General features: G+C 40.4%; 1 protein-coding gene across 1 annotated transcript in view; it reads left to right on the top strand.

Annotated features, from left to right (window-relative positions):
• LOC139389915 (calcium-binding protein 7) overlaps positions 1 to 1,530 on the top strand; it is a 50,663-nt gene extending 49,133 nt beyond the window's left edge. The window contains exon 5 of the mRNA XM_071136947.1: positions 1,182 to 1,530. Coding sequence (XP_070993048.1) covers positions 1,182 to 1,312 — 131 coding nt within the window. The 3' untranslated portion in view covers positions 1,313 to 1,530. The remainder of the gene's footprint in view (positions 1 to 1,181) is intronic.
• Positions 1,531 to 12,649: the final 11,119 nt, after the last annotated feature.

Genomic DNA, 12,649 nt, shown 5'->3' with positions numbered 1-12,649 from the left:
AGTACCTTCTTCCATATGTTTGGGGATTCTCCCACATGCCTTTTGGCAAACATGTTTGCTTATTTCTTTCTACCAGCAATGGCTTTTTTTTCTTGCCACTCTTCCATAAAGCCCAGTTCTGTGGAATGTTCGGCTTAAAGTGGTTCTATGGACAGATACTCCAATCTCCCCTTTGGTGCTTTGCAGATTTGCAGCTCCTTCAGGTTTATCTTTGGTCTCTTTGTTTGCCTCTCTGATTAATGCCCTCCTTGCCTGGTCTGTGAGTTTTGTTGGGCGGCCCTCTCTTGGCAGGACTGCTGTGGTGCCATATTCTTTCAATTTTTTAATAATGGATTTAATGGTGCTCTGCGGGATGTTCAAAGTTTCTGATATTTTTTTATAACCCAACCCTGATCTGTACTTCTCCACAACTTTGTCCCTGACCTGTTTGGAGAGCTCCTTGGTCTTCATGGTGCCAGTTGCTTAGTGGTGCCCCTTGCTTGGTGGTGTTGCAGACTCTGGGGACTTTCATAACAGGTGTGTATATATGCGTAGATCATGTGACAGATCATGTGAGACTTAGATGGCACACAGGTGGACTTTATTTAACTAATTATATGACTTCTGAAGGTAATTGGTTGCACCAGATCTTATTTTGTGGCTTCATAGCAAAGGGGTGAATACATATGCAGGCACCAATTTTTCATATATTTTTATTTTTATGCATTTTTTTTTTCACCAATTTGGACTATTTAGTGTATGTCCATTACATAAAATCCAAATAAAAATAATTTTAAATTACAGGTTGTAATGCAACAAAATAGGATGAACGCCAAGATTGATGAAAACTTTTGCAAGGCACTGTACACCAAACTCCAATATATTCTATTTTATCATGCTTCTCAGGTGCCAATGCATTTGTTATCTTGTTTGGAGCTAACTGAAATCAGAGTTCTAATCTAGGTAATTATGTATCGTACACACTGGTGTAAAAACACATCTCCAAGCAGTTTTCATCCGTAATAATTGTGTTCATATACTTGTACATTCGGAGATGAGATTACAATGTAACTTGCCTCCGGTGTCAGATATGTGCAGAGCATCAAAAGAGATTTTATTCAAAAGACTCACAGGTGCATGTCTCTCCTTCTTGATAATCTCTCACTTTCCTCCTTCTCCTCTTGTCTCCTTTCCCTGTCAAGCAGCTAGTCCAACGCAGCAAGTCAAGCAGACGTGTGTACGCAAGAGCCTGATATGTGCTTTTGCCATCGCTTTCATCATCAGCGTCATGCTTATCGCAGCCAATCAGGTGCTTCGGAGTGGCATGAAGTAGGCGGGGACGGCCATGGCCTCCTGACCCTCTGAAAGAGACTGCTGTAAGACACCTGGACAAATGACTGAGAAAAAACAGCTCAACAACAACAACAGACAATTAATCCACCATCTAAATAAACTGACAGAAAGGCATGGCTCTCATCCAAATGACTTCATGGGTATATTTCCCAACATGCTCATTTATCTCCTTTCTGAATGGAACCCATTGAGACCCTTAACTACGGTGGCCTGGAGGTTGACCATCATCTGTGCATGAAGTGCATGGATTTAACCAGTCGTCTCTTGAAACATTTGTAGACCTTATTATCAGTGTATATCCATATGACTGTGTAACAAACAGAGGTGTGTCATTATTAACTTATTGTGAAACAACTGTGACCAACTTTGTTAATAGGGTCGCGGGTCAAGGGGTCAGTGGCGGGAATGAACAATGGGTTTTACATCTGTACTGTGTATCAAACAACAACAAACAAGTTAATATTTCATAATAAATGTATATTTCACAGTTCTGCATGATCAAAAGGGCTGTTTAGTGGACTACATGATCATATCGTAAAAGTCGTTTTAGGACAACTGTTCTTATTGACATACTGTGGACTATTAGCTTCACTGAGCACCCCATAACGACCACAACATATCTCACAGCCATAATGATCATGACGTATCTCACTGCCATAAGGATCATAACATTTCTCACTGCCATAAGGATCATAAGATATGTCACTGTCATAAGGATCATAACATTTCTCACTGTCATAAGGATCATAAGATATCTCACTGCCATAAGGATCATAACATATGTCACGGCCATAAGGATCCTAACATACCTTACTGCCATTGAAAAACCTATAACTCAGACGTGATGGGTGTTGTATTAGCATATCACTGGGAAATCATACAGTATTTGCTTGATATGTGACATATATGCATAATAACATTATAACAGAGATGTCTGCTCTGTACACGGGGAATATGATGAATGTGATGGAATGTATACACTGCTATATTAGGCAATACATCACAAGTATACATTTCACATGTGATATCGCTGGCTAGACATGTTCAATATAGAACTTTAGGCTCATCCATGAGGAAGCTCTGCTCTGGGGAATTGAAGCAGGAGCAATAACCTTCAATCCACTTCCATGCCTTGGTAGCTCCTTGTTGTCCTTGGAATGCAATACTCTTCCTATGGCGACTTTGAGCATACCATAGTAATATATTCTATCTTGTTTTTTTTTAATTAAAAAGTAATGACATTCACACTAGATAAAAGAACCAGGAAGCACTTTCATCTTAAAGACACTTCTGAAACCAGGTTTCTATCCTATGTCTCATTCTGGGACACAGACTTTGCTATACTGATCATCAAATGGCCTGTGAAGCCCTGCAATAAAGCACTAATCCAACTCTGGGCAATATTTCCACCATTGCTGTTCCAGTGCTCTTTAGAGTGTTGTGCATGATTGCCAGTGACATCTTGGAATACTGATAATCTCTATACATCTGTATAATACACATTTTGACCAAAGCTATGAAAGTCATCCATTGTGTGGAGTAAATGGCTCACAGAATGGAAGGAGAGAGAACAGTAAAACAAGTAAATGGAAAAGCACACCATTTTATAATGTAGTTGCCAAATAAAAGGGAAACTTGAATAGCTCATCAATATGTATTGTTGTTGGAATTCTAAAAATAGTCATGATGTCTTCTATTAGATTTGTTGTAAAGAAACTACTAGGACAAGTACAATACAATGCACTGGAGAGACGCAAAAACAAAGAACTAAAAGATAAATGCACTTCACTAAAATACTTACATCTGTTTTGGAGGCTGAGGACATTTATTTTGTAATGTAATGGAAGGTAGCCTAGTGGTTAGAGCGTTGGGCCTGTAATCGAAAGGTTGGTAGATCGAACAAGGCAGTTAATCCACTGTTCCTAGGCCGTCATTGTAAATAAGAATGAGTTCTTATCTGACTTGCCCAGTTAAATAAAACCTACTGTATTGGACTATTTGGTTTCACATGATTGAGCACACCAATATTTTGGTGTTACAATTCAGCAACCGGGTGATGGAATTATGATTACTGTCCTGTCTAAAAACAGTCAAGACAGACAACAATTATCTCATTTCGCTGAGCGTTTTGTTAAAAGCAGCAAGGTCGCAGTAAGGTTGCAGCAAGGTCACAGAGGACATAATACAATTGCACATTGTCAATTCACCGTACTGTAAACAAATAGCTTTGTTTTCATTTTGCACTTTATAATATGGCGTAGATGCACATAATGATAATACACCGCCATTATGATTTTGTTCAATTTCAAAACATACTGTACATGCATCTTGAATGGTTACAGTATTGTATATACATGTTCCTTACATCTTCAGAAAAAATGGGAGTAGATGATAGATAACTGATATATGAACCCACTTCATCTGTTGTTGGTACATATTGTATCAGCTTGGGTGACACTAAAATGTCAGCTTGGGTGATACTAATATGTCAGCTTGGGTGACACTAATATGTCAGCTTGGGTGACACAAATATGTCAGCTTGGGTGACACAAATATGTCAGCTTGGGTGACACTAATATGTCAGCTTGGGTGACACTAATATGTCAGCTTGGGTGACACTAATATGTCAGCTTGGGTGACACAAATATGTCAGCTTGGGTGACACTAATATGCCAGCATGTGTGACACTAATATGTCAGCTTGGGTGATACTAATATGTCAGCTTGGTGACACTAATATGTCAGCTTGGGTGACACAAATATGTCAGCTTGGGTGACACTAATATGCCAGCTTGGGTGACATTAATATGTCAGCTTGGGTGACACTAATGTGTAGCGTGGGTGACGCTAATATGTCAGCTTGGGTGATACTAATATGTCAGTTTGGGTAACACTAAATGTCATCTTGGGTGACACTAATATGTCATCTTGGGTGACACTAATATGTCAGCTTGGGTGATACTAATATGTCAGCTTGGGTGACACTAATATATCAGCTTGGGTGACACTAATTTGTCAGCTTGGGTGACCCTAATATGTCAGCTTGGGTGACACTAGTATGCCAGGTTGGGTGATACTAATATGTCAGCTTGGGTGACACTACAATGTCAGCTTGGGTGACACTACAATGTCAGCTTGGGTGATACTAATATGTCAGCTTGGGTGACACTACAATGTCAGCTTGGGTGATACTAATATACCAGCTTGGGTGATACTAATATGTCAGCTTGGGTGACACTAATATGTCAGCTTGGGTGACACGAATATGTCAGTTTGGGTGATACTAATATGTCAGCTTGGGTGACCCTAATATGTCAGCTTGGGTGACTCTAGTATGTCAGCTTGGGTGACACTACAATGTCAGCTTGGGTGATACTAATATGTCAGCTTGGGTGACACTAATATGCCAGCTTGGGTGACATTAATATGTCAGCTTGGGTGACACTAATGTGTAGCGTGGGTGACGCTAATATGTCAGCTTGGGTGATACTAATATGTCAGTTTGGGTAACACTAAATGTCATCTTGGGTGACACTAATATGTCATCTTGGGTGACACTAATATGTCAGCTTGGGTGATACTAATATGTCAGCTTGGGTGACACTAATATATCAGCTTGGGTGACACTAATTTGTCAGCTTGGGTGACCCTAATATGTCAGCTTGGGTGACACTAGTATGCCAGGTTGGGTGATACTAATATGTCAGCTTGGGTGACACTACAATGTCAGCTTGGGTGACACTACAATGTCAGCTTGGGTGATACTAATATGTCAGCTTGGGTGACACTACAATGTCAGCTTGGGTGATACTAATATACCAGCTTGGGTGATACTAATATGTCAGCTTGGGTGACACTAATATGTCAGCTTGGGTGACACGAATATGTCAGTTTGGGTGATACTAATATGTCAGCTTGGGTGACCCTAATATGTCAGCTTGGGTGACTCTAGTATGTCAGCTTGGGTGACACTAATATGTCAGTTTGGGTGATAATAATATGTCAGCTTGGGTGACCATAATATGTCAGCTTGGGTGACCCTAATATGTCAGCTTGGGTGATACTAATATGTCAGCTTCGGTGATACTAATATGTCAGCATGGCTGACATTTGGCTACAATGGTTAAATATCATTACTTTTGGCATATTCTAGTGAGATAATTTTGCATTTTGAAATAGAGGGTGTTGAGAATGTTGTTCCATGACCTAATACTTTGCCTTATACTCTGAGACATGAAACACTCCGAGACATGTTTATTATCAAAGCAAAGCTATACAAAAATATAAAGACCAATCAAATATTTATTTTCTTTTTACAGATGAAACAAAACATATTGTATTGAAAATGTTGATAGTTTACTGAATGTTAAAGTTCTATTAATTGTACTTTGATACTTTATGTCTCAAAAACGATGTTGTATTATCCACCCGCTGTGACACATGTTCATTGATCACACCATATGTACCTGTCTGTCTGTGGAATGGTATTTCACATAAATAAAAGTATATTGGCGCAATGCATGGATGTGTGAAATCCTTTCGATTCATCAATTCTACAATCCCAGTTGACAACTTTGTGGACTGTCTCTATGGACTGTGTCACAATACTGTTTGATATGATTTCAGATTGTAACTCAATATAAACGGATGGGCTTTCGTGGGTTCAGTGGATTTATAGATTGCTATTCCATCTGAAGTAGCATCTTGGTTTCTCAGAGTCTCTGAGTCCAAGCTGTGCAATCTGTCACATGGTTTAAAACCGTAGGTAGCATCCCACTTTGAAGATGCTAACATTGCAGTTTAACTAGCGGGCGCATTAACACAGATGATATGATAGTCAGTCCATGCCATCCTATGATGTACAGTATGTGTGGATCCCAACTGGGTATGATGCTAACTTCCTGTAGCCATGGATCCTCCACTGAGATGTTTGGGATCCTAACCCAGTATCATCACCAATCCTTCGGCTTCGTATCACCTTCATCCACCCCTTTGAACGTTCTGATGCAAGTCAGGCTGCTGGAAAACTACCCTCCAACAACACACACTTGGAAGATGTTAATTTACACTATGTGGTATTTGCTAGGCTCTTGATACAATGTGTGGAAATGTTAAACGACATCAGACATTTTTTATTGTAACTCATGCATCCAGTCATTTTGATGTTGTTTGCCATTTGGGAGAGGGGAGTGACATGTCTGAAGATAGTCTGCTGCATAGTTAAAGCATGGGTATGCAGGCTCGGCCTCAGGTGTTTTTTTTTGTGTTGATTTATTAGGATCCCCATGGCAACACCAATGGTGACTACTGGGGTCTGACACATAACGAAAAAACATTACATACATTTAAAATATGAACATGTAGTGTGTTTGTGTGTGCCTCTATCAGTTCCACGTACATGTCAGTACATACACACAACAAGTAGGTGACATGGGGGAGAGGCGTTGTGTCATGAAGTGTTGCATCATTTATTTTTTGAAACCAGGTTTGCTGTTTACTTGCGCTATATGAGATTGAAGGGAGTTTCATGCACTCATGGCTTTGTATAATACTGTACATTTCCTTTCATTTGTTCTAAACCTGGGGACTGTGAAAAAAACCCTAGTGGCATGTCTGGTGGGGTAAATGTGTGTGCCAGTGCTCCGTTTCAGTTTACTATGCAAACAAATTGGAATTTCCAACAAATTAGTGTTTCTTACAAAAACAAGAAGTGATGCAATTAGCCTTTCTTAAACTCTTAGTCAATCAATCAACCAATCAATCACATTTATTTATAAAGCCCTTCTTACATCAGCTGCTGTCACAAAGTGCTGTACAGAAACCCAGCCTAAACCCCCCCCCAAAAAACAAATCAAATGTATTTATAAAGCCCTTCTTACATCAGCAGATATCTCAAAGTGCTGTACAGAAAGCAATGCAGCTGTAGAAGCACAGTGGCTAGGAAAAACTCCATAGAAAGGCCAAAACCTAGGAAGAAACCTAGAGAGGAACCAAGCTATGAGGGGTGGCCATTCCTCTTCTGGCTGTGCCGGGTGGAGATTATGAACATGCCTAAGATGTTCAAATGTTCATAGATGACCAGCAGGGTAAAATAATAATAATCACAGTGGTTGTCGAGAGTGCAACAGGTCAGCACCTCAGGAGTAAATGTCATCTGGCTTTTCATAGCCGATCATTCAGAGTATCTCTACCTCTCCTGCTGTCTCTAGATAGTTGAAAACAGCAGGTCTGGGACAGGTAGCACGTCCGGTGAACAGGTCAGGGTTCCATAGCTGCAGGCAGAACAGTTGAAACTGGAGCAGCAGCACGGCCAGGTGGACCGGGGACATCAAGGAGTCATCAGGCCAGGTAGTCCTGAGGCATGGTCCTAGGGCTCAGGTCCTCCGAGAGAGAGAAAGAAAGAGAGAAAGAGAGAAAGAGAGAAAGAAAAAGAGAGAACGAGAGAAAGAGAGAGAGAATTATAGAGAGCAAATTTAAATTCACACAGGACACCAAATAAGACGAGAAATACTCCAGATATAACAGACCGGCCCTAGCCCCCCAACACATAAACTACTGCAGCATAAATACTGGAGGCTGAGACAGGAGGGGTCAGGAGACACTGTGGCCCTGTCCAACGATACCCCCGGACAGGGCAAAATAGGCAGGATATAACCATACCCACTTTGCCAAAGCACAGCCCCCACACCACTAGATGGATATCTTCAACCACCAACTTACCATCCTGAGACAAGGTCGAGTATTGCCCACAAAGATCTCCGCCATGGCACAACCCAAGGGGGGGCGCCAACCCGGACAGGAAGATCACGTCAAGTGACTCAATCCACTCAAGTGACGCACCCCTCTAGGGACGGCACGGAATACCACCAGTAAGCCAGTGACTCAGCCCCTGTAATAGAGTTAGAGGAAGAGAATCCCAATGGAGAGAGGGGAACCGGCCAGGCAGAGACAGCAAGCGTGGTTCGTTGCTCCAGTGCCTTCCGTTCACCTTCACACTCCTGGCCCAGACTACACTCAATCATAGGACCTACAGAAGTGATGAGACTTCAATAAAGATTTAAAGGTTGAGACCGAGTCTGCGTCTCTCACATGGATAGGCAGACCATTCCATAAAAAATTGAACTCTATAGGAGAAAGCCCTGCCTCCAGCTGCTTGCTTAGAAATTATAGGGACTGGCTTGCATAGTGTTAATATTAGACCTCTGATTACAACGAAGAGCAAGCACTTGCAGCACTTGACCCTATGACTTGACAATAATCAAGATATGATCAAACTAGAGCCTGCGGGACTTGCTTTTTGGAGTGCGGTGTTAAAAAAACAGACCATCTCTAAAATAACAGACCTTTCCCCATCTTTACAACCATTGAATTTATATGTTTTGACCATGACGGTTTACAATCTAAGGTAACACCAAGTAATTTAGTCTCCTCAACTTGTTCAACAGCCACACCATTCATTACCAGATTCAGCTGAGGTATAGAGCTTAGGGAATGATTTGCACCAAATACAATGCTGTTAGTTTTAGAGATGTTCAGGACCAGTTTATTACTGGCCACCCATTCCAAAACTGCAACTCTTTGTTAAGGGTTTCAGTTACTTTATTAACTGTGGTTGCTGATGCGTATATGATTGAATCATCAGCACACATAAACACACATGCTTTGTTTAAAACCTCTTACTTCTACCCCCTCCTTTTTCGAAAATTCTGTGTCCTGTCATGCCAGGAATATAGTATATGCATATGATTAGTATGTGTGATGCGTATATGATTGAATCATCAGCAAGAAAAACACATAAACACACATGCTTTGTTTAATGCCAGTGGCATCCATTTTCCCAGTCTTCACCCGGATGTAGTTGATGAAGACATTAGCAGCCATTCATTTGCAAGCGAAGACCTATTGAAAATACATCGCCCTGTAATCATTTTGATAGATTATAAACGTTTACTAATACCTAAAGTTGGATTACAAAAGGATTTCGAAGTGTTTTGTGAAAGTTTATCGTCGACTTTTTTAATTTTAAAAAATTACGCAGCGTTTAAAAACAATGTTTTTTTCTGAATGACACAGCTTCCATACAAAGCTATTTTGGGTATATATGGACCGATTTAAACGAAAAAAAGACCCAATAGTGATGTTTATGGGGCATATAGGAGTGCCAAGAAAGAAGCTCATCAAAGGTAATGAATGTTTTATATTTTATTTCTGCGTTTTGGGTAGCGCCGGCTACCGCAAAATCTGTTGTTTACGTGTCGTGCTGGCATTTTGGGGGGTGCATGCTACACACATCTGACTTGCTGGCTAGGTTAAGTGTAGCTTTAATTCAATACCCTGCTTGTGAATTTTGATCAAAGATTGAGTTGTAACGAGTACATTTAGCATTTAGCGTAGCGCATTTCAAAACAGAAAAGAGTAGAGGGCCCAGAGAGCTGCCCTGTGGTACACCACACATTTAACATTAGATCATCTTCCATTAAAGAAAACCTAAGTTATATTAGATAGATAGCTCTGAATCCACGATATTGCAGATGTTGAAAAGCCATAACACATAAGTTCTCAACAACAGGGTATCATCAATAATATCAAAGGCTGTACTGAAATCTAACAGTGCAGATCACACAATCTTCTTATTATCAATTTATTTCAACCAGTCATCAGTCATTTATGTCAGTGCAGTACATGTTGAGTGCCCTTCTCTATAAGCATGCTGAAAGTCTGTTGTTAATTGGTTTACAGAGAAATAGCATTGTATTTGGTCAAACACCATTTTTTCCAACAGTTTGCTAAGAGCTAGCAGCAAGCTGATAGGTCTGCTGTTAGAACCAGTAAAGGCCACTCTTTACCACTCTTGGGTAGTAGAATGACTTTGGCTTCCCTCCAGGACAAAGACTTTCCTCTAGGCTCAGTTTAAATATATGACTGATAGGTGTGGCTATAGTCAGCTACCATCTTCAGTAGCTTTCCATCTAAATTGTCAATGCCAGGAGGATTGTCATTATTGATCAATAGCAATCATTTTTCCACCTCTCCCACATAAACTTGACAAAATTCTAACTTTCAATGCTTTTCTTTTATTATATATTTTTTTATGCATGAGTACAATGGCTCACTGTTTGTTGATAGCATTTCCTGCCTAAGTTTGCCCTCTTTGCTAATGAACTGATCATAAAAATAATTGGCAACAGCAAATGGTTTTGTGATGAATAAGCCTTTGGATTAAATGAAAGATGGAGTTGAATTTGTTATTCTGCCCATAATTTCATTTAAAATACTCAAACTGTTTTTCTTTCTATCATTCTTTCTATTATTGATCTTGGCTTCATAATACAGTTTATTCTTCTTTTTGTTGAGTTTAGTCACATAATTGCTCAATTTTCAGCAAGTCAGCCAGTCAGATGTGCAGCCAGAATTATTAGCCATTATTTTTGCCCCATCTCTTTCAACCTTACCATTTTTCAATTCCTCTTCAACCCATGGAGCTTCAACAGTTCTAACAGTCCCTTTTTTAACAGGTGCATGTTTATCAATAATTGGAAGAAGAAATTTCATAAATTCATCAAGTGCAGCATCTGGATGCTCCTTATTATTCACAAAAGTCAAAGCTACATATTTTGTTTGATTTCTTAAACATTATTTTAGGCCCAGATTTTGTAACTTTGGCATTTCTGAATATAGCTACTATATTGTGATCAATGCATCCAATGGGTACGGATACAGCTTTAGAACAAAGTTCTACAGTAGTAGTAAAAATGTGATCAATACATGGGGATGATCTTGTTTCTGTAGTGGTTATAAACACCTTAGAAGGTTGATTAATAACCTGAACCAGATTACATGCACTGGTTACACTGAGAAGTGTAAAGACTGACGCTGGGAGACGAGAAGCAAGTAAAGGGAGTGAACATTTAATGGATAACCGACAAGAAACAAACAAGGACAGCGTCTGGACAGAGGAAAACATAACGACATCAATGCTGACACGGGGAACAAACTGAGGAGCAGACAGCTATAAAGGGGCAATCAACAAAGCAATAGAGTCCAGGTTAGTCGAAGACGCGCTGGTGCGCGTAATGATGGTTACAGGTGTGTGTAACGATGGGCAGCCTGGCACCCTCGAGCACCAGGGAGGGGGAGCGGGTGTGCCTGTCACCTGGACCGTTGGGCGCGCACCACCTCAATCTTCCTGTGGTCCATCTTCAGTTTCTTAGAGATAATTACCCTCACTTTGTCCTCAGACTCCGTCCAGGTCTTATGTAGAGATTTTTCAATTCCGTCCACAACCATGTTGTTCCTCTTTGATTGTCCATAGAGATAATCTGATTTCTCCGTCATTGTTATCATTGATTCACATACGGAACTGATGTCCTCTCTCAATGACTTAAAGATTGCTGTAATTTTGCCGTCCTCTTTTTTAAACTCATTGAGCTGCCCCTGGGAATACTGCAAACTGTTCTTCAGGTCCTGGACCTCTCTGGTCAGGTCGTCCATTTTATTAGTTGACTCCACCAGTATTTGGACAAAACCCTTGAAGCTATTTTCTTGTTGTTGTAACAACTCACAGGGGAGATTGAAAACAACAACAACAAACAGCAGGGATCTAGACAGCCATAAGCCTGGGACAATCCGCAGTCCAGTCACAATGGCTGGGTTCAAGCCCTCAAGAAAACCCTGCTAGCATGATAGGCAGCTGGCTAGCTGCTACGCATAACATCTCCTCAAAAATGGCCTTGGTCGGCAGGATCACTTGAGAGATAGCAGTAGTCCCAGCAACGGACGCCAACCACATTGTGGGATTCAAACTCAAAAAGGTAGCTAGCTAGTAAATAACTTTTACAATAGATTTTCAAAACTTTCCAAAACAACAAACCGAGCTTCCCCTCGTTCCGCGTTCAACAGGAAGTGATGAAGGAGGATAGAACAATGAGATCGATAGAACAATGTGGTGAATGGCCTTATATGTGTTTACCTGTTAAGAAGACCTGGGCTAGCCTCATGATCTATGATATTCATTGCCCATCCGAGGGTTTAGGCCCAGCTTCTCCAAGTAATCTTTAGGGTACCATTTTAACAGCGCTAAAATATTACGGTGTAACCAAAAAGGTTTGTATTAATCAACCTACTTGTAGTGGGAAGAATTTAAACTGATAAATCTGTGTCGTCGAAGATGAGAAGGTGGCGATATATACAGAATATAGGGAACAGTATGTATACACAGAAAGTTAGAAATTATACCTTTGCTATATTTAAACCTACTGACCTTGAATCACACAGATATGTATTATTGACCTCTAATCAAACAGATATTTAAACCTATT

Source organism: Oncorhynchus clarkii, chromosome 30 (assembly GCF_045791955.1).
Source record: "Oncorhynchus clarkii lewisi isolate Uvic-CL-2024 chromosome 30, UVic_Ocla_1.0, whole genome shotgun sequence".
NCBI classification, from domain to species: domain Eukaryota; kingdom Metazoa; phylum Chordata; class Actinopteri; order Salmoniformes; family Salmonidae; genus Oncorhynchus; species Oncorhynchus clarkii.
The sequence above is the reverse complement of the archived record's forward strand: the minus strand, read 5'-3'. Positions and strand labels throughout refer to the sequence as shown.